Below are 20,316 nucleotides of genomic sequence, written 5' to 3'. Positions count from 1 at the left end.
ACCAGGAGCAAGGGGGAAAAAACATTTGAATGCACTTTACTTGAGTGACGCACATGTATATGCAAGGGTACCGGTATGTGCAGCAAACGTTCGCACTACTGGAGAACAAATAGCACCTGGAGGAATGCACTTTCAAGATGCAGTCGGAGCCGCGTCTCGGTCCAAACCATTTCGCACTTTGTTGAGTGGCACACATGGAAAGAAATGAAACTGTATTGCAGCAAGGGTAGGTAAGGGGCTCTGTGCGTACTGTATTGCTGCACGGGTACGTAGAGGATTTTCTTTGCGCCATCAGCCTTACCGGTTGCGCTCCGGATACGGTGCAGAAGTCGAGCTTGTGTGTGCAATATTGCAGTGTTGACGTATTTCAACATGGTTTACCTTTTCCTTTTTTATGCACAGTACTCTTGGTAGCACAACCTGGGCTCGTCGTTATTTCAGGCAGGTGTGGTACATTAAGTACATGCTTTCAGAAAGGTAAAGTTTCGGTTGGTGTGTTACAAAATTATCAAAATATTTACACAGGGATATGTTATCACGAAAAAAGAAAGAGATAGAGAGAGAGAGAGAGAGAGAGAGAGAGAGAGAGAGAGAGTCAAAATTTCAAATTCGTTTGTTCTTCATATGCACTTAGAACCGAACACATGACGGCAGAGTTGCTTTACATTTGACCATCTAGGTTTGGCCGAGTATTTCTGATTGTGGAGCATGTCTTTTCAGTTCAGTTTAAATATTCAGCAGCTTGAAGAAAACCTGAACACTACACAGCACACAGTGACTGTAAAACGACAGTAGTGCGCGCTTCTGCATTGCTGAACTACCATTGTTCCCAATTCAATGTTTTTCGCTCTGCTTGTACTATCTCTTTTTCTCCGAATGTGATTTGGTTTACATGTGGGAAACAAACAGCATCAGCGAAGCGAAATGCCACGACCTCCCGACCACTGGAACCTATATCTCATGTTTACAATTTAAATAAATTACTAGCACAAATACGCCCGCAGGAAAAATCCTTTTACAGCGACAGTAGCCATAGTCGAACGAACCATTTATTTCACCTTTAATTGAATGCATTCCCAAACATCCCGGTGTATCAGAATGCTTATAAGGGGACAGCACACAAACAATTCACCTTTCCAACAAGTTTGCATTTGTTCTTTTCGCTTCTCTCTCGTTTGATTGGAGCACGATCCCGTGCCTTATTCCTTCATTTATGTTTCGAAGAAAACAAACCCTCTTGAACCAGAATCTAAAAGACCTCGACGTACCGCAAAGACAAAGCCGATCTTTCGCAGTGCGTTCGGTCAGCCTCGGAACCCGGAGGCCTCGAAAAAAGGGCCCCCGAAACCTTTGTATTGAAAAACAGGGAAAGAAAATGTGAGCATAACTGAGCATAAACCGGTGGCGTGGAGCAAAGAATGTCCAGGCCAGTTTCGGTTTGAATGGTTCCATTGTTTTCCTCTTGCGGGCAGACCTGTGGCAGGGGTTGACGCTGCGGATGCTGGTTAAGATTGGGAATGATTTATGCGCTTCGTTCGTATAATTTGTGGCTTTGTTTTATGCTCGTTGTACTCGATCGTTGCTAAGGATCGTTCGATAATGCGGAACATAACCCTTGAGAGTACACACATCACAACAGTTTCTCGATTAGTTCGTGATCAATAATTTCAATACTTCTACGCACAAAGCCAAAGCTTTTGTTCAATTACGCGATAATATTTTAATGATTCTATGATTATGAATATTTTCAAAATGTGTCAAGTCTAGCAAATTTTATGGAAGATCTGTATAGAAATCTTCACAAATTAGCATTATTTATCCGTTCAATAACAGCAACAAACGGAGAGTTGTTCGATGCCTTTCCTTATTATTATGCCTTTATCTGTGTTCCAATACAATGATCACAATGTTCAACTACCTAGCGTGGGAAGACAATTGTCGTTCCTTTGCCACAAGCAGCCACTAACAAGCACCATCCGCTTGTGTCACTGTGCAGTTCACGACACGAACAATCCTTTCGGAGGGTAGCTTGCAAACAGGAGATCCTTATTTTATTGTTCACCAACGCTCAAAATATCTTCCATCTTTCTTTCTTCACACCATTATGAGCTACCGGTAAGATGTTTCGCCGGTATGCGTACTTCAAACATTACCGACGTGATGGAAAATGGTGTGAATTCCTTACTATCCTGGACGAATAAAGCATACAATCAAACTACGATCACAAGCAAGATTCGTTCAATGTTTAATTATATTACTAACCGACGCTAACACGTCTTTCTTTTGTAACATGAGCTATGCCCGCTGCTTCCTTGTTTTTTTTTATTATAAAATTATAAACAAAACCATGCATTGCGAAACACGCCAATCGGATATGCAATTTGAGTGCACTAACCAAAAGTGTTCCGGTCTACAGAAGCGTGTGAATTTTGACAGTTTGTGGTGTAATAGGATACGCGCGTTAAGGCAAAAATAACAGACGATGGCAGTTCAAATAAGCTAAAGTGAGAATAGAATTGCATCGTACCCTATTGTGTCTTTGAAGAATGGTGAACAAGGAAATTGTTTGAGTGCAAATATTTTTTTAACGACCAGCATAAATATGATCTACGAGCAGTACATGATATAAAGCCTCCTCATGAAATATTTAGAAAAGAGTATGAAACATATGGGCCTATCAAATAGCACGTCCTTAAGGCACAACACACCAATAGCGCAGTATTAAGCTCAGTTGTTTATTGGATCTGGAACTCTTTGTACTGAAAAATAATCAAAGGAAATAAGTGGTGATATTTCTATCCGAAACTTGCTTATTGCTTTATCAGGCGCTACATCGATAATAAGAAAGTAAGTAAGTTTTAGGTACAGTCGAATACGATGTGCAATGTTCATAGTACAACTCATAGAGCTCGTCAGTAAAATAGCTTCTCTGTAGACCCTATACACATACCGGACCAAAAATCCTTCTGAGTACCTTGCTCTCGTACGCAACTAAGAAGTTTTCGCCACTTTTGAACAATGTCTGTATCTCAGAGCACTGCAGTTTCAATCATCGCGACATGTGTTTTGAGTGGACAAGTGTATAAAGACCGGTTGGCAGCCAGCCCTTTAGTGCATATCACAACATCAATGTTGTTGTCGGTGCTGACTGAAATATCTTGGTTAACTGGAGTTGTTTTTTTAAACAATTTGTACACCAACTATCTGACTTTTTTCTATTGAAACATTGAAACATTCTGACAGGGCCGAATAAAGCAATAAAATGACAAGCCGTTATCGCTCGTTCGTAACCTTTCAAACACCTACCAAACAAGCTCCGATCGGACTCATAAACCACTCGATCAACCGTTTCGAGCACCAGGAAAAAAAAGGTACCATTTCCACAATAACCTACCCAACGCATCCGGTCAATCGCTTGTAGCGGTAGCCCTAATCAATTTCTGTCGACGATAAATCAATCAATTCACTGCCTTTTTTTCGTCCGAATCCTCACCTTCGTTTGCGAGCTGCTCTACATTTAGCAATTCACATACTTTTAAACATATCTTATCATTCCTCCCCAAAGGAAGGGGGTTGTGCCTGGTGGAGCCCAAAAAGTTGTCATTGATTTACAACCGTGTACGATATTTTTTTTACGCTTAGTACCCTTTTCCATATTAAAAAGCTAAAAAAAATATAAAAAAAAACAATCGATTCAATTTGGGCCTATCAAACAATGAACCTATATTCAAACGTGACCGCGGGCGGCGTTATTAGTTGGGTGGCGGTGCTATAAAAAAGTAACCTCGGACAAACAAAACATCGGAAAGTGATTAAATCCGTTCCTTAATAAGCTTATTAATTTGTTATAATGTTTGCCCTTTTCGTGGTGACTCGTTTCGAAGCGAAAAACTCGTTTCGAAGCGTAAATTGAAGTGAAAAGCACTATACACAGTTGGTTTAAAATAACTCCCCAATATCGATCAGCATCGATAGAGAATAATGTAGGTTTATTGAAGAAATAGCATTTGATTTCTTCCAAATGACAACACTTCCAAATGCCACCAACTGTCAGAAGTTATGAACGATTGCTTCATCTCTTTGGCGATGTGGTGCACCATACCGTTCCGTTTGATTGGTACTAATTAATCAGCCACTTGAGACAACAAGCCGCCATTTCGCCAAAGCACCCCTGAAACATTCCCTGACTAGGTTATAGCATGCGTACCTCTGCACCACCACCGTAAATTGGCGGCAAACAATAAAAAAAATCACCGGCGAAAAATAATAATACCGCACGGGACAGAACAGAAAAAAACCCACACCGACAAGCTTCCGTTTGTTTGCTAGGACCGGTAAAGGCAATCAATCAACGCGAGTACGCAACTGACCACAACGAGCGCGTCTAGATTGCACGGAACATCGGCGGTACACGGAACATCGATCGCATGATCAATCTAGGCTGATGCGGTTGTTGCTGTTGCTGCTACTTCTGCTGCCAACGTTTCATCATGTGTGTCTGTCACGCGCTGTTAGACGAAGGATGGCACAAGGTAAGGAGTGTGGCAACGAGAACTCTCGACAGTACAACTCAAAAGGGACAGTTTTCTAGTTGAGGTATAGTTGAAACATTTCAAATGTCCTCCAATGTGTGTCAGCGATGGAAAGCTGACACGAAATAATCGAACACACTAAACTGGGGGTTTCCTTATCAGTGGAATATTGGAAGCTATCGTAGCACACTGTCACTGCCACAGAGCATACAAGTAAAACTCCGAACCAGTTGATCAGACCCTATAATTTTTTTGATGGATCTTCTTTCCAAAGTAAACTTGTCAGATGTAAGTAGATGGCTGCACTGTATGTCATTTTCGTCTTCAAATTTCCTTGATTAGAAAATTTTCACTTTATTATGCATCTCGGCAAGTGCTGAAGAGGTAAAGTAATTAGACTAAGTCAGTAAGTTATTAGAGAGATCCGAGCAGAAGAGGTTACTTTACCTCTCATTCATATAATGATAACGTTTTCTTCAAATTAACACACATTTTTTATTCAAAATGTAACGGTTAAAACATACTTTCAAACATACAACAATTTCAATAATAACACAGACTGGTTCACAAACATGTCAAGCATTCGAATGCGTCTCAAAGACCGGTTTCGAACACGTTCCTTCATTTTGCATCAAGTTATGGTTCGCGAGATCTGCAAAAATTCATGTATATTCAACAGCATTCCAGATTTATATAGCATTAAAAAAAATCTGAGGATTTTTATGGCCATCGAAACTTGGTGCATTCTTTCCCATCCTGTTGATTGTTTTCATCAAGAATCTTTTCCATTCTTGGTAAGGAGTTATTTATGGAGAACGATGCACGTTTGGAAAAGGATAGGAACTTTCAAATTTTGAATACCAGCAGCATTGCATAATTTTTACAATGCACATGCAAGGTGTATGTATATTTTTCAAGAAATATTCGCAAGATAAAAGATGAAATGTCAAACATGTCAAACAATGTATTTCATCAAATTCACAAATATGTAGAAAGTAATTAAAATCCTATGGTATAACAACTTAAATTTTATAAACACACAAATAACTAACATATGCTCTGTAAGTTTGCTTCGGTAACAATCTTACACGTGCGTCATCACTTGGAAAGGGACTAAAAACCATAAACTGCCAGAGTTGGGCGGCCATGGCCTGCTTGACGCTGGTGATAGTAAATCCCTCCCGGCAAGCTGTAGACCATTTATGGATGTAGCTGCATTGCCCGGTCTGTCGACACCGCGTGTCACTACGGAGTCGTGATTTTATGTCGCACTACCGTTCTTGCTTGGTAAACTGCTAACAAGCTTCCAGTGAACTACAGTTGCTTTTTTTCTAAATAAAATCACCCTAGCTCTCTCTCACTCGCTCTGTCTGGTTCATTTCTTATTTTACTTTGTGCTTTGATCTGCTTCGCATCGCCTGCAACAAGAAAATGGAAACCTTCATTTTTTCCATTGCAAACTATGTATATTCGCATAGGCAACCTTAGTAGAAACAGCACGAAAGGATAATGATTGGCCGAATGATCGATCGTTAGCGATTCTGCGCCGTCCGTACACCGGTAAGATTGGAATGACCGTAGACAGAACATACAGCTGCACCATTGTTTTCGGTACCATTTTGGTACGGCAAGCATGCATGATAAGGAAAGCCTTCAGCACAACGAAGGAAGGCATCCTGAATAAGGGTGAAATATGCTTCACTGACGAAGGCCAGTTCAAGCACCATCATTCATAAGCAAGACCAACACGAACCTTGGACCTTGTTCTGCGCGCGATGCCGTGGCTACGCACGGAGGGAACATACCAAGAGGAGCAAGGTGTTGATCGTGTGCAGACCGTTTCTTCTCCTTCCTGCCACTCGCAATGCAATGGGTTCGTAATGCATACGAGCGCGAAGGTGTTGAACTGAATGCAATTCCTTTGCCTCGGTTCCGTCCGAGAGGTGTACACCGTTGCACACATTCATAACAACGTTAATTCGCTCCTCGTTCCCGGATTGATTTATTTCCTATTATTACGGCTTGTGCAGCAGTTTTCCTCGCGTACACCAGTGTATGTACCCACCTTTCGCATTGAGAGAATATTTTCTCCTGCTCTTTATCATCTTCGGCCACCGGTTCAGCAGGAAAGTCGTGCAAAAATCGAACAGAAACACATAAATAATACACCTCAACGTGTATAAGATTGCAAAACTTGTACACCTCTGCCAAAGAGAGAATGCGGGCCAATGATGCATACGATCCTGGATGCATCCGAACAGAAGCATGGTAATACGATTCGCTTTGCCACCTACCACCAGCTCCATCGTGTGATGATGTGCTGTGGCATGGTTGCTGTCTGCCGTTCGGAACAAACTCGATGAACCGGTTTCAATCGACACTTCTCGCTTTGCAATGTTGAAGAGATGAGTAAGTTTTCGTGACACTAAGAAATTGTTTAATTTTTTTTTATTGTTCATTTTACATACACTAAGACGATCGACGATCGAGTACTGTTTGTATTTTCGAGATTGGGAAACAAGAACTTTTATCAAATTTCACAAATAATTCCAAAATTTTAAACAAGAACTGTGTTAAATCAATTTTCAACTCAGCTTCTTATTCATTCGAACGTCTATCAACAATCTTCATAAACACAATAGAAAGAATATTGAAATTACTTTATCTTAATCACCGCTGCTTTAAGCTTTGGTTTGATGTCATATCTATGAGATAAAGTCAGATAACTAAAGAAGTAAACGCTTCTACAACAAAGGAAAGATTCTTCCTATCAGAAGCAGAAAGGAACTTATTTAATTTTATCCAACAACAACAAACAAACAGTTCCCTCGAGCACGGGGAAAATCGTGTGCTCTTGCAATTGAGAAACTCGGTATGACGTACACCAGTATGTCCTCCTTAGACATGGTGCACTGTTAAAGGTAGTGCCGCCAAAAATGTTTTGATGATGTACATATTTCGCCGATAAACGAAACTTACGCACAAGCATGGGATTGCGCATCAGAACTGTCAAAAACCAAACCAACACGCGATCGTTGGTAGATAAGCACTGGGGACATCTTCACTGTATATGCATGGTGTACCAGGGGGGTGCTTTTTTATCTAAATAACAACAGGGCACATTGTTACCTGTCAGGAAGGAAGGTAGCATGGTGATAATGGAAACCTAACACGGGAAAGTGGAATCCCGTGGGTACCAGCCGGTTATGATGCGATGCGGCAGTTCCAGGTTAAGTGAGTTGCCGGCTGAAGATAAGCAGCCTCTTGTTAATAATTTTATTTGCTCGGGTTTTTCGGTGCACCTTTAGGTAAATATTTGTCAGCTGATAAAAGTACAAAACCAACCATATAATTTATATGTCGCGGTTCAATATCAATTTTGGAAAAAAAGGTACATGAGTTGACTATATTATCCACGGGAGGAAGAATCGCTCATGAACTGAAAAAAACCTCCAAGGAGCCGCCCAACAATATCCAACGAGGTGTCATAAACAGGGGCAAATGTGACTACCAGAAGAAACAACAGTCACTATGCGGGACCGAGCCCCTACTTCTGTCGCAAGCAAAAGAACTCATCTCACCACCCGACAGGAAGTGGTATCTCGTTAAACAAAATCATAAAAACAAGGAAAAACAAACACCAACTAAACTTACCGAAAAGTTCATCTGCGTCCACGAGTCGTGCCACCAGCACGATTACGGTGAGGATGGCCGGTATGCCCCATGCTGCCAGCTGGAACAGTGTGTCGTGGGACGAGTTCGGTTTCTCCGCGTGAATATCGGAGGGTGACCCAAGATCGGTACCCAGCAGTCGGCGGACGGACTTACTCCAACGCAAACATAGGATCGCCCACCTGCAAGTATAGAGAAGAGCAAATATATGATGTGAGTTATATTGGATGTGTCAATGGATTCGCTGGAATGAAAGCGAGCAGACTTTTGTGGCTATTTTGAAAGGTCTTCCTCTAAATTGATCACAGAGTGATCACTATTTAACAAAAGATTCTTAATTCGTCTATGGAGTTTAAACGATGACGTCTCTTATCTTCATAGAATACAAAGGGATTGATTAAAAAAATAATATTGCTTCCTGCAGAATTAATAACAGTTAAATCAGTATGGTTTCAGCAACCAACCAAACCCAACTCTTATGGTTGGTTCTGAACAACCAAACCCAATGACCACCTACATATGAGAGCTTGCAAAGCCGAATACACGACACAAAAACAACAACAAAATAATTCAATAAAATAAAACCAGTAGCTGGTTGAATCCTTTCCATGTGGCTCATTTCCTTCGGATAACCATAACAACTGAAACCTCCAGGCCAACTCCGGCACGGAAGAGAGCATAAAAATCCTCCACGCCAGTTACGGAAGCGGTCGCACTGAAGCAAAACGCAAAGAAAAATCTAATTAGTTAAGTCTATTTTTACATGAAACATTTACCGTGCCCGATTAGATAAACGGTTTGTGTGCGCGCGATCGACCAATGTTCGCCTCGTTCGCCAGCATGGAAAAGGGGCAAAGAAGCGTTGGTCGATTTAATTCGGCTTTCTTGGGTCGTGTTTTTTTGCTGCTTTCGTTCTCCCATCTTGTATACACCGCCGTTACCACCTTTCCTCTATTTCAAATGAGAAGTTCGACGCATGGAGCCGTTTGTCATTTGGTTTCCACTCCTCCGGCCAAGGGAATGGCGGGGAGACGAAATAAAAAAGCGATACACATAAACTACGTCAACCCGCGTTTGCCAGTGGTTCCGACCGGGTGATGGCCGTACGACAGAGAGATTTAATTAAAATATGCCAGATAAAATGGTGCGATTAACGACACGCCGCAACGGATTATGACAGGCTGGTGGTGTGTTGACGATGTTTGCGGTCGACGTATTTTGCTTATTTTGCTTGGTGTTTGACCTTTTGTTGATCGCTGGTGTGCGATGATGATTGGCAATATTAAATTTTGCTTAAAAATTATCTGTTTTGTCTATTTTCTGAGCAATTTAAATTGAAAAGGTCGATAAGAAACGATCGCCGAGAATTTGTTTTGCATTAGTTCACTAACTTAGTGAACAAACAGTCAATAATGATAAGATGGAACTTAAGGGATTGTTTTACTATTGTCTTAAAGAACGGTCATGATGTATTGCTATGGATAGTAAGTTAAAAAATTTCAACGTATAAAAGAGGCTTTCTATCACATGCACCTAAAAAAAGTAGTTCACACCAACTCTATCGAAGTTGTTCACTCAGTAATTAAGCTACAGTTTTTGCGCCTCAAGCGTAATTTCTCCTTCCGCCGACTGTCAAATTGCATGCCTCAATTTGTTTCATTACTTATCCAGACGATTCCAAACTAATGATTAGTCGATTTTTTTTGCCAAAGTATATGACCAACCTCCGAACATCTCTCTTTCATTTCATCACCACTTGCGGTTTGATTGGTTTGCTTATAAATTATTTCCCACTGGTTCCATCGGTTCAATGTGCCTGCTCGAAAGGTCATTATTTATTAGCTGATTAATTTTTAACATCACAAGCACGAACATGCGGCGAATTCAACGAGTTTCTCCTCTTTTGCTGGTAACGAATTTATTATAACGATGTGTCAATCGCACCGTTTTTATCGGAGGCCGCAAGATAGATCGCTGGAGCTTAATTAAAATGAGCGGTACGAAATGGATGGTTTAGTTTAAATGCGGTTGCTATCAAATAATTACATCAGTTTCAAACATACATAGTTCAGGGTAAACCTTGACAGCGATTAAACGGTCGGTTTGATGTAACATTCCGAACGTGCATTAGCTAGTTGCAGGGGTTTTATAAACGAGGCATGATTTCGATGAAGCCTTTAATATTATGATCGAAACGCTACTAATCGCTTGCATGAGAAAAGCTATCATGAGTATCCTACAATGGTGCAATATTTTTGCAATTTTAGTCAGTACCATCGCCACACTTTAATACAAAGGATCATTATATAAAGAATATTCCAAACATTAAAAGAAAGGGAACAATGTCTTCACGAATAATAATAGAAATATTCGAAAGATGAAAATATATTGCTTTGCTATGAAAAACTGGACACAAAACTACCGCTTGCAACAGATGGGAAGACTCAATTTTGACAGTTTCCGTGAGGAGATGGAGAGATCCCGAAAACGATTCAAACGAGTCCGTTTGACCGCTCGCAAAAGCGAACTGCACAAACAGGAACGAGATCGTCGACAGCACCGAACGTATCAGATTGAAATGATAAATGGTGCCTAGGTCGCGTTGATTGCATCTAGCCGATATGCTATCGTACGAGATGGAGTAAAGGATAGAGTCGACTGAAAATATCCCGCCTTACCATTAAGAGTTAGATATTTTAGACTTCGTTTGTCAAAAAGTTGAAAGCAATGATTAATACTCTTGTTTTCCTCCCTCCTTTTCCTACATCCCTGCTACATTCCGCCGAACAGTGATCGCATATTCTTTTACCATTCTAGTGATTAGATGAAGAACTTCAACGAAATCTCAACAACGAGAACGATTAAGAGAATGACGTGTGCGCACACCTTCGGCCAGAAGGAAAATTCGCTGTACACGATTGAGCTCAAACGATACTGCTTCTATCGAGAGGGTCAATTAACCTTCTTCGCGCATCGATTGACCATGGTACCATGGCTTTACTTGTACTTGATTCCCTCTCCTTGTACAACCATGTTGCTGGGCAGACTCCGGTTGTCCGGATGTCGGCTGAAAAAACCGCGGCTATTTTTCTTCCCATCTTTGGGGTGGCTCGATGACGAGACATCATTTATCAACATGGTTGATTGGTTTGGAGTGTGTTTATATACACGTGTATGTACGTGAGCGCGAGTGTATGTGTCGATGGGTGATCGACGAAGCTGAAGGAGTTCACCATCTTGGACACTTTGTAAACTCCATCCAACTCCATCGTCTAGCCTCGACGGACATTGACGTACCCAGCAGTTGGCGTGTTGCTTATTTACACTGATCGATTGTGGAATGGATTGAGAGACACACGTCCTGTCGGCGGCTAGATTATTCAAACTGGACAGCTGTACTGCCAACACCTATCCTATCTATCGATCGTTTTTTACTTCTACACAGTGACCGGGGTCATCCAACGCGGCGGAGCAAGTTCTAAAACTTGCTCATTCTTTTTTTAAGTGACTACCATCGATTCAAACTATCTTACCCATGTTTTTTCCTTCCCACCCAATCTGTTTGAAAGTTGTTAACTTCCACGATCGCAACAACCAAACCACCGTATCGGTTCGCCGGCTGTCAAAGATGACAAATTGTTGCCTGATAAAGTGGAAATTAAATTCCCTACACACTTCTGTTGCACCGAATATGTGTGTGTATATTTTTACCGCTTCACGTACGACGTTGTTGAGAATGGTTGGGGCTTGTTATTACTTCCCTCTATAACGCTTCTGAGAGGTTCGTAAATTTGTGTTTCATTTTTCACGTTTAACAGTCACGGTTTTGCTACACCAAATTTATGAGACACTCAGCTAAATCGAAACAAATCCAGTTTGTTCCACTATATCGTGCTAGAAGTTTTAGTGAGTTTTGTAAGAAAGCTCACAGAAACTCGTTTCCTTGCACTGTTATTAAGTTATTTCATCGCCCAGATTAACTTGTCGCCTCTCAACGCGCTTCCTGAACTATAATCGCTACTCAGACCTGATAACGTCCGGTGCCAGCTCGATACCGGACAGCACTGTCGGAAGATTAACGTGTTGATCCGAGAGGTTGCTATGTTAGGCTTTTAGAGCACCAAACCAAACGCTGTGAAAGAGCTAAATGTGCAGGGAAAGCTACTATCTCACCCAGATTGGCCCAAAAATATTCTCTGTGTGTATGTTTTTAAACGATAATTTATGTTTACTTGCATTGTGCGTATTATATAACAGGTATTTATAAGGACTCTTATTTTAATATTATTATTAGGGCTTGTTGAGAATTCCTGCATTCATCTTGATATTAAAATAGTCGAATAGTTAAAATAGGTTTTTGTATTTGCCTTTAGTTAAAAACCTATCCCCATTCGGTAATTTAATTTTTGTTTCACCAAGCTCGCTGAATTCCAAAGCTAAAGGCGAAGTAACTCCACAAATAGAGAGACACAAATATGACAAGAGAACCACAAAATCATTGAGTTACGCCCAACGAAATAAGTTGATCTTTAAAATCCAACCAAAATAGGACTTCTTAATCGTATCAATCTTCGATCATTGTAGTATTTCGTGCAAAAGCTCCCCCGAAGGCACAATGGCAGTTATGTTTTTTTTAAATTCCAAATTGGATCTCGTCATGAACCATTCGACTTTATTATACCCCTTGAAGCAAAATTGGGAAGATCTTCCGTCCGTTAGCCGTTTATTGATTTCGACTCGAAATTTAAAAGAGGAAAGAAAGATAGAAAAAACAACAACTAAACAATACGATCAACACCATTCACTACCAATCGAAACGATTGCTATCCCTCTCGTTGCATTATTCAATCAAAACACCTCCACAAAGGCCATCCGGGCCCATCTCCGCCGCAGGCGAAATTTCAGCAGCCGTAAACCATCAGCCAATCGATCTGATCATTCTCGAATCCGGACCGAGCGAAAGCATCAAATCAATAATAGTGGTCAACATCGAAGCTAAAAAAATGCAGATCCCATTCCTCAGCATCATCCTCAAACCGCTGATCATTTGGGCCACCACACCTCGGGCCAGGGGAAATCGTTCAAAATCTTAATCGCTTTATTTTGTAGATTTTATTCCACATTTATTTTTATTAATTAAAATTTATGACCCCATCGTGGATCAATTTATAGTTCGCCGAGGGTACGGGAAGGCAGTAACAGGAAAGCTTCGAAGGAATGGACGAATTCGAATTGCTTTTTGAGTATTCCATCTCCCGATTCCACACCCGCCCAAACTGGTCCAAGTCATTTAATGCTATCTACTTTAGATCGAGGAAAGGTGAACGACGTTGTCTTTCTTGTCTCAATAAGAAAACGAAAAGCAAAAAACGCGCGAGATACTACACTGAAAAAAGCTTCCTAGCTAACTAATCCACCATCAACCTCACCATTCTATGATGATGGTGGTTTCGGACGAAAAAACGCTGGACAAAGGAGCAAAGAAACAACAGGCGCAAATCAACGAAAGATACTCATCCTATGCGCGCAGAATTCGTTTGCGTGTAGGACGGAAAACTGTTGCCAAACTGTTGTCCCCCGTTCTTTTTATCGATCTGCGACGACCTCCCCGGAATACGGTCCGATTGACGGAACTGGAGAAAAAAAAGCTGTCAAAATATTTCGCTTTTGAACGGATCGCTTATCTGATGGCAGAGTGCGGCTGAAATGTAGTTTGTGCTTGTTAGACAGGCTGGTCCTCGTTGGACGCGAGGATGAGATGGATATTTCGTAGTTTATAATGTCAAGCTTTGCTATTCAGTTGATAGTGTTGTTATTTAAAAATTAGTCTCTAAGTTTATTAGTCTCCGATGCATTCATTTAACAGTTTGTTTATTTTAAAATATGATACATTTTAAAGAACTCAATGTATGTGATTATTTTTTTATGCAATATGTTGAACATTACAGATTCAAGCAATTTGACAAACATTTTTTTGAAATTTTGCAGTTTTAAATATTGTATTTTTTTCGATATGACGGTATACAAAATATACAAACCACAAATGATAATCAAACCCACCTGGACATCCTTTCTAATGGACTCTTTCCGAGAATAACGATCAACACATTTCCTGCGCACCAAAACTCGTTCCCTTGCTTCTTGTTGATGTACCAAATAAAAGTGGTTCAAAATCGATAAACCCTCGATCGCGCTCGATCGTGAAATGTAAATCTTCCCACAATCAGCACCCTTCACCCAACCCGACATCTTCCTTCCGTTCCCTTCCTCGTGTTCATGCGTTCCGCAAACAATCGTACCAGATCCGTGGCAGTGCGCCTGCTGTGTAAACGAATGAAACGAAACGAAGACACCGGCGAAAAAACGACGCGATTGGAAATTATCATACACGGGGACGGGAGGAATAATTTTCCTATAAAAGCAATCTCCAGCGACCGAATAAAGGCACTCGTGACTTCAGCCCAAACGGACAGCTCGTTACGAAGCAATAGGGACGTGCTCCAACCGAAAGGGGCGTTACCTGTTGATGTCTGTTGTTCGTTCCAGAATAATAATGGATGCTGTGAGCCGGCCATCTTGCGCCGCAGTCGTTCTTCGGCCGGAGCAGCAAAGCGGACTGGGATGGAGTAGCGGACTTGGAATGTAATTATTCTCAACAAGCCTTTCGACATTTCTACCTACGTCTTGTTCGTTCGTCTTCTCAGACAGACGTTCTTCGTGCGCCTTCCTTTCTCCACCCTTCAGATTGCACCTTCATTCGACGAATTCTACCGCCCAGGTTGAAGGTGGAAAGCGGTCCTGGTTCGAGTTGCTTAGCGTGCCTGAAATCCAATCTGACACCCCAAGCAAATCATCCCTTTACCAACCCCATCGACCCTTCGGCATGCGTCAACATTAAGGTGTACAACCTATATTTTTATCTCCCCACAGCGTACAACGTTTCCCCATCCCTGCTAGAGATATTCTTGTCGTTTCGCTTGTTTTCGCTTTACCACACCATGCCCCAAAGGTGTCGACCGAAAGCGCTACGAAATTCGCCCATAAAGATTACGCCAAACGGGCTGATGGAGACGGACTCGAAGCTGATGGCAAAATGCAGTCGAAAGAGAGCCACTAAACCGCAAGCCAAAAATCTACCCACAAAAAAACAGGATACAGACGTAAGAGTTACGTGCCAAAAGAAAATAATGAAACAAAAAACATCATCAACAAAAATTAAAGTACGTTTTCCAATCTGTACTGGGGGAGCGCATGCCCACACACTCATACTGAGCTGTACAAAAGGAAGGTGAATTTTTGACACATTTTCGAAAGTGTTAAAACCAACAACAGCCGGATTATTTCCACCTGAATGCATTCCCGGGAAGAGGAGAATAAAAGGACAGAAAGGACACGGTTGCTGCAGACATTTTTCACCATCCCATTACCATCTTCGACATTCTTGCGAACGTTTTTGGCAGACATTATACCATCTTTATGCACCTTTTCTGGAATAAAAATACGAATCGATCGAATACGCAAGGCGCAAGGAATCGAACGGATTGCGATCTTCTCGTCTTACTGGTCGAATGCATCCCAAAACTGATGCAAAGTGAGAGTGCGTGCAGCTACACAGAATGATGCGAAAATGGCAAGCAGTTTATTTTAAAGCTGCCGTCAGTTAGCAGTAGGATTTGGCTGACACTGACACACAGCCGGTCGTTCCAAGTAGGTTTAGGATTAATATTTTATCCGCTCCGCTTCACATATGATGTGTTTTGCTAATGTACTTTTTTGAGTAAAAATTGCATTGAAATATGCTTCTTAGCGTAACTCTTTAGCGTAATACCTTGAAGGTAAAACGTAGTTTAAAGCAATCTTTATTGAATAAGCATGATTATAGCATCTTTATTGCATCTTTATTGAATAAGACAATAAGCATCTTTATTGAATAAGCACGAATTATGATTTAACCTAAACGAAAAAGCTTTACGAAATGTTGCTTCGTCTAACTATTTATACAAAATTTTACACAAATCTCTCCAATAAAAACGGTAGAGCTAACAAAATCGTACACGAGCAGTTTGCTCCGAAATCTGTTCTTTGAAAAGAAGCACCATAAGGCTAGCTTTCCGTCCTGGTTGATTTATGGTACCGTCTATTTCTGTACACACACCATAAATCGCACGATGCATTAAACATGCATTACATTCTTTCGGACTGCAAAATTGTATATTATATACAATAGCATTCAACGCACAGCGAACAGAGCATAGATCAATCAAACATGCAAATTGGTACATTCCAGACGCAACGCAATGAGTACAATGTCCAACCGGCATGTCACTTCCATTGACGATCGAATGTAAAATCGAAAGGTTTGCCAATTTCCCCAACGCTTCCCTTGCTCGTATACGCTCCCTTCGACGGAGTTTGACAAGTTGATGCGTTGTTTACAACGGATCGTGTAACAGAAAGAAACGATAGATGGGCGTTGATGTTTACCGTGGGCATCGGATTATAAGCTTTTCCGCATACAGAGCCATGAAAGTATACGCACGCTAAATCTTTGTCCACCCTTGACTTTGCTCGGTAGGAGTTGGGTGTTTCTGCTACTGTCCTGTATGGATAAACAGTGAGATGATGCTCAAAATAGATGTGTTCGAATGTTGGAAGGCCTTCGAAGATTTTTTTTCCGAAAAGAAAGATCATTTATTGTTCTGCAGATTTTATACCAGTCTCTTCTAAAAATCTTTCTTTTCCTCTATCTCTTCCTTTATTTAGTCCAGTTTCCTTGCAATTGTTACCAGCTTCAGCTCATTTCGATCACAAAGCAAAAGCGTGCATGGATGGAACGACCATGGTACGTGGTACAAACGAAGCCATCGGCGTGAAAAAAAGATGGAAAGAAACTCAGACACCGAGCAGTTGAGAAGCATGGTACAGAAAACTCAACGATACGAAACACAACGTATTTCAACGCCGGCCATGTTTGACTGTCCCGGTTGATATTTATGTTTTCCTTCTTCCCTTTCGGCTCGTTAGGCTACTTTATCTTGGCCGGCCTTTTCTCGTTCCCGCTGCTAACAGGGCAAGGGCGAAGAAAGACACCAGCAGCGTGTGGTAGTGCAATACGAGCCACGAGCATGCACCACTTGTTTTTTTTCCTTACTGCCCTGCCAATATATAAACTCGGGATCAGTATTTGGCTCGGTTCAATGTGAAGGAATTTATTTTTTCACCCGTTTCGCTGACAGTTCCTGGTGTGTTTTTCTCTCATTCAAGAAAAACATATTCCAAAAATGGATCCGCGAACCAACGAACGAACATTACCGAAATTGTATCTTATCTTTTTTGCCAGAAGGCGGAAGCGCGCGTGTACCCGCGTATTTACGTTTTCCTGTTTCGGTTAGGATCCTTTTTTGGTACCGTGCCTCCTTACACTCTATTCCATTGGCACAACAATATTTTCCTGATTGGGGTTAGTCCTTTTTTTGAGGAAGGTTTCAATATTTGGGCATAGAATTTCTAGCGGTCTCTCGGTTCTTTGATGGTCTATCATGAAAGGAAGAAAAAAAGCACACAAAACCCTGAAAAGTCAAACCGTTTGGACAGTGGGAACGCGATAAGAGCGAATTGCTTTCCTTCCACGAACCGCTCATCCTATCTTATGACACTTTGCTTGCATTGTTGGCTCGGGTCACTAAAACAAACTAATGGGTATGTCCTGCAAGATGCAGAAAATGTTCAAAGAGCCGTGCTTTTGTGTTTTGCCTCTCTGTTTTTTTTTGTTTTTTGCTAACTACCTGCATAGCTCTATGGAGTTATTTTTGAACGATTCTCGAACATAAAAGAAACGAACCTGCTGTGTCCATTCTTCATCTCTTGTCCTTCCGATCTGCCGCACCATGCACAATTAGACACTCTGGGTGGATTAGGTTCACCCGACAAAAAAGAAGAAGCCGAGCAGTTCAAACAGCCTGGACGGATATGTGTCGTGCTTTACCCTCTTACCCTTAATCCGAACAAATCGTTCGACGCGTAAACACACTCACACACACACGCACATGGACCAGCTAACTCCCGTCCGAAGCCGGAGATATGATAGACTGCTCTTTGAAGCCTACCCTGCATACCGGAACCTAACACCGGAGCTTAAGACTGCCGACATCACGTCGCCACACGGGAACACAACCGGCTTCCCACCATATTGCGTCACGAGGAAGAAGCCACCCAGTACCCGAGGTGTCAACGGCAGCTTGCAACCAGACAGTGGATTGTCCGGTGTCCAGTGTCAGTTGTTTCGCCTCACTCGGAAAAGGGTAAGCAAGCGTGCACAAGGTTTATAACACCCGCTCGATAAGGTTTCCTGCAAGGCACACAGCACGACATACTATTTAATACTATCGACATGTATGCAAACGAGAAAAACAGCCATGAAACTGTGTGTATTTTTTTAAGACGATATCGGCACAATGCTGGCAGTATAGTTACAGCACCTTCGGATAGTTTTAAATCGACCAGGAATCGACCAACCCGGTTTCGAAACGTACTCTTCATCGCAGTTATCCCCAGCGAACGAAGGTAAGGAACTTGGCAAATTTTTACACGTTAACAAGTACGGTACTTATACGTACCTTGCCCTCGGGATGGTAAGAGGTACACTTAAAATACGCAATATCCCGCCAACTCTGGTCCACTCAGCCCAAACTCTGCTTACAGGGAGAAATATGATACCAACCTTACCAGGGTATACGTTCAAGTACCGGGGTTTCGTGAATAGTACGAGATGCAAAGAAGCAAAAAGGAACAGTAAATCTTGTCCATCCAATCGGCAGCAGTAACACCTAGGTCTCGCTGTCTTATACCAACGCTTCTACACGAAACACGACATGGAGAATCTGCAAACAGGACGCCAAGAAGAAGCAACTACCACCGCGATCCCAGCTCGTCGATACTCTGGGCACCATTCCCGGGACGGTTACAACCTTGGCACATTATTTCCAGCCTGTTTGCCGATCGGCTACGATTACTCTCGTTCATGCATAACGAGAGTCATCCGTCAAACTACTCCACGGCACTTGGGCGACTGGATATGAAAACTCTTTCGGGTTCGGTCGTTCGAAAGGTGCAAGTTTTTGCGCTACACCATACCGCTTGGAACTGCTCGATCACTGCTGATAGTTGTCGATCAAGGCAATCATCATCACCATCATCATTTCTCTTCGCCTTTCAGCATATTTTGCTGCGGCAAGAGAGAACAAGTTATCAGATACTCTTTTGCGATGTGCCTGGTTTTAGTCTTTATTACCGAGTTACTGTGTCGACGACCCTCCTCAACCATGCCACTGGACAGCGACACGAGTTCCTTGCTAGGTGCAATTAGCGAAGTCACGCTAGTGTGTATGTGTGTCTTTTCGAACACAAGACTCCAAATAGCGAAACTCCCTTCGCACTTCTCAACCCAAGGCTAAGTTGTAAAAACATCTACCCTCATCCATTTGCTACTCCGATTAAAAATAGAGAAGCGCACGGAAACGAGCCCGTAACGGCTCCCTGACGATGGCTATGGTCCGGAACAGGCCGTCGTTTATTACCTCCCATTCGCCGGCTCACCACGTAAGACCTTTTTCGAAGGTTTTATGATCTGCATCGTACAATGATTGAATTTGGTGCAGTAAACGGGTGTTGCGAATAGTATGGTTGGGCCCGTGCGGCCCTGTCAGTGAGTCGCACAAGTTTCACTTGAACGGACTCTACCTTTGATCGCTACTGACATGCTATGACTCGCTAGTTTTTTGTTTTTGCTGCTGTGATATTTCGCTTTAGCTAACTAGCAATTAACGAGTCACTTTTGGATGGAAGATGATTTATCATGTTGCTAGTATGAAGGTATTAGTTAACCGGTAAAATATTACACGCAAAGGTTCTTAAATACTGATGTTTTCTTTCCATTTCAAACGATGGTTAGAAAGGAATGGTTTTAGTTTAAATCTCAAATAGAAATTATGTTCATCTTACACCTAAACAGTTTTCTTTAAAGACTGGAATGGTTTACAGAACTGTTTTCTAGCGTCACTTCTTGTTTCCTATCAAACACGATTTACATGACGGTAAACCATGTCGAACGGGC

General features: G+C 41.8%; 1 protein-coding gene across 6 annotated transcripts in view; it reads right to left on the bottom strand.

The window, feature by feature from the left end:
- LOC125762132 (frizzled-4) overlaps positions 1-20,316 on the bottom strand; it is a 43,695-nt gene that overhangs the window by 5,344 nt on the left and 18,035 nt on the right. For all 6 annotated transcript variants that reach the window (XM_049423929.1, XM_049423930.1, XM_049423933.1 and 3 more), the window contains one exon: positions 8,187-8,386. In XM_049423929.1, coding sequence (XP_049279886.1) covers positions 8,187-8,386 — 200 coding nt within the window. The remainder of the gene's footprint in view (positions 1-8,186; positions 8,387-20,316) is intronic.

The sequence above is a fragment of the Anopheles funestus genome, chromosome 2RL (genome assembly GCF_943734845.2).
Source record: "Anopheles funestus chromosome 2RL, idAnoFuneDA-416_04, whole genome shotgun sequence".
Lineage (NCBI taxonomy): Eukaryota > Metazoa > Arthropoda > Insecta > Diptera > Culicidae > Anopheles > Anopheles funestus.
This window is presented reverse-complemented; position numbering and strand designations above follow the sequence as displayed.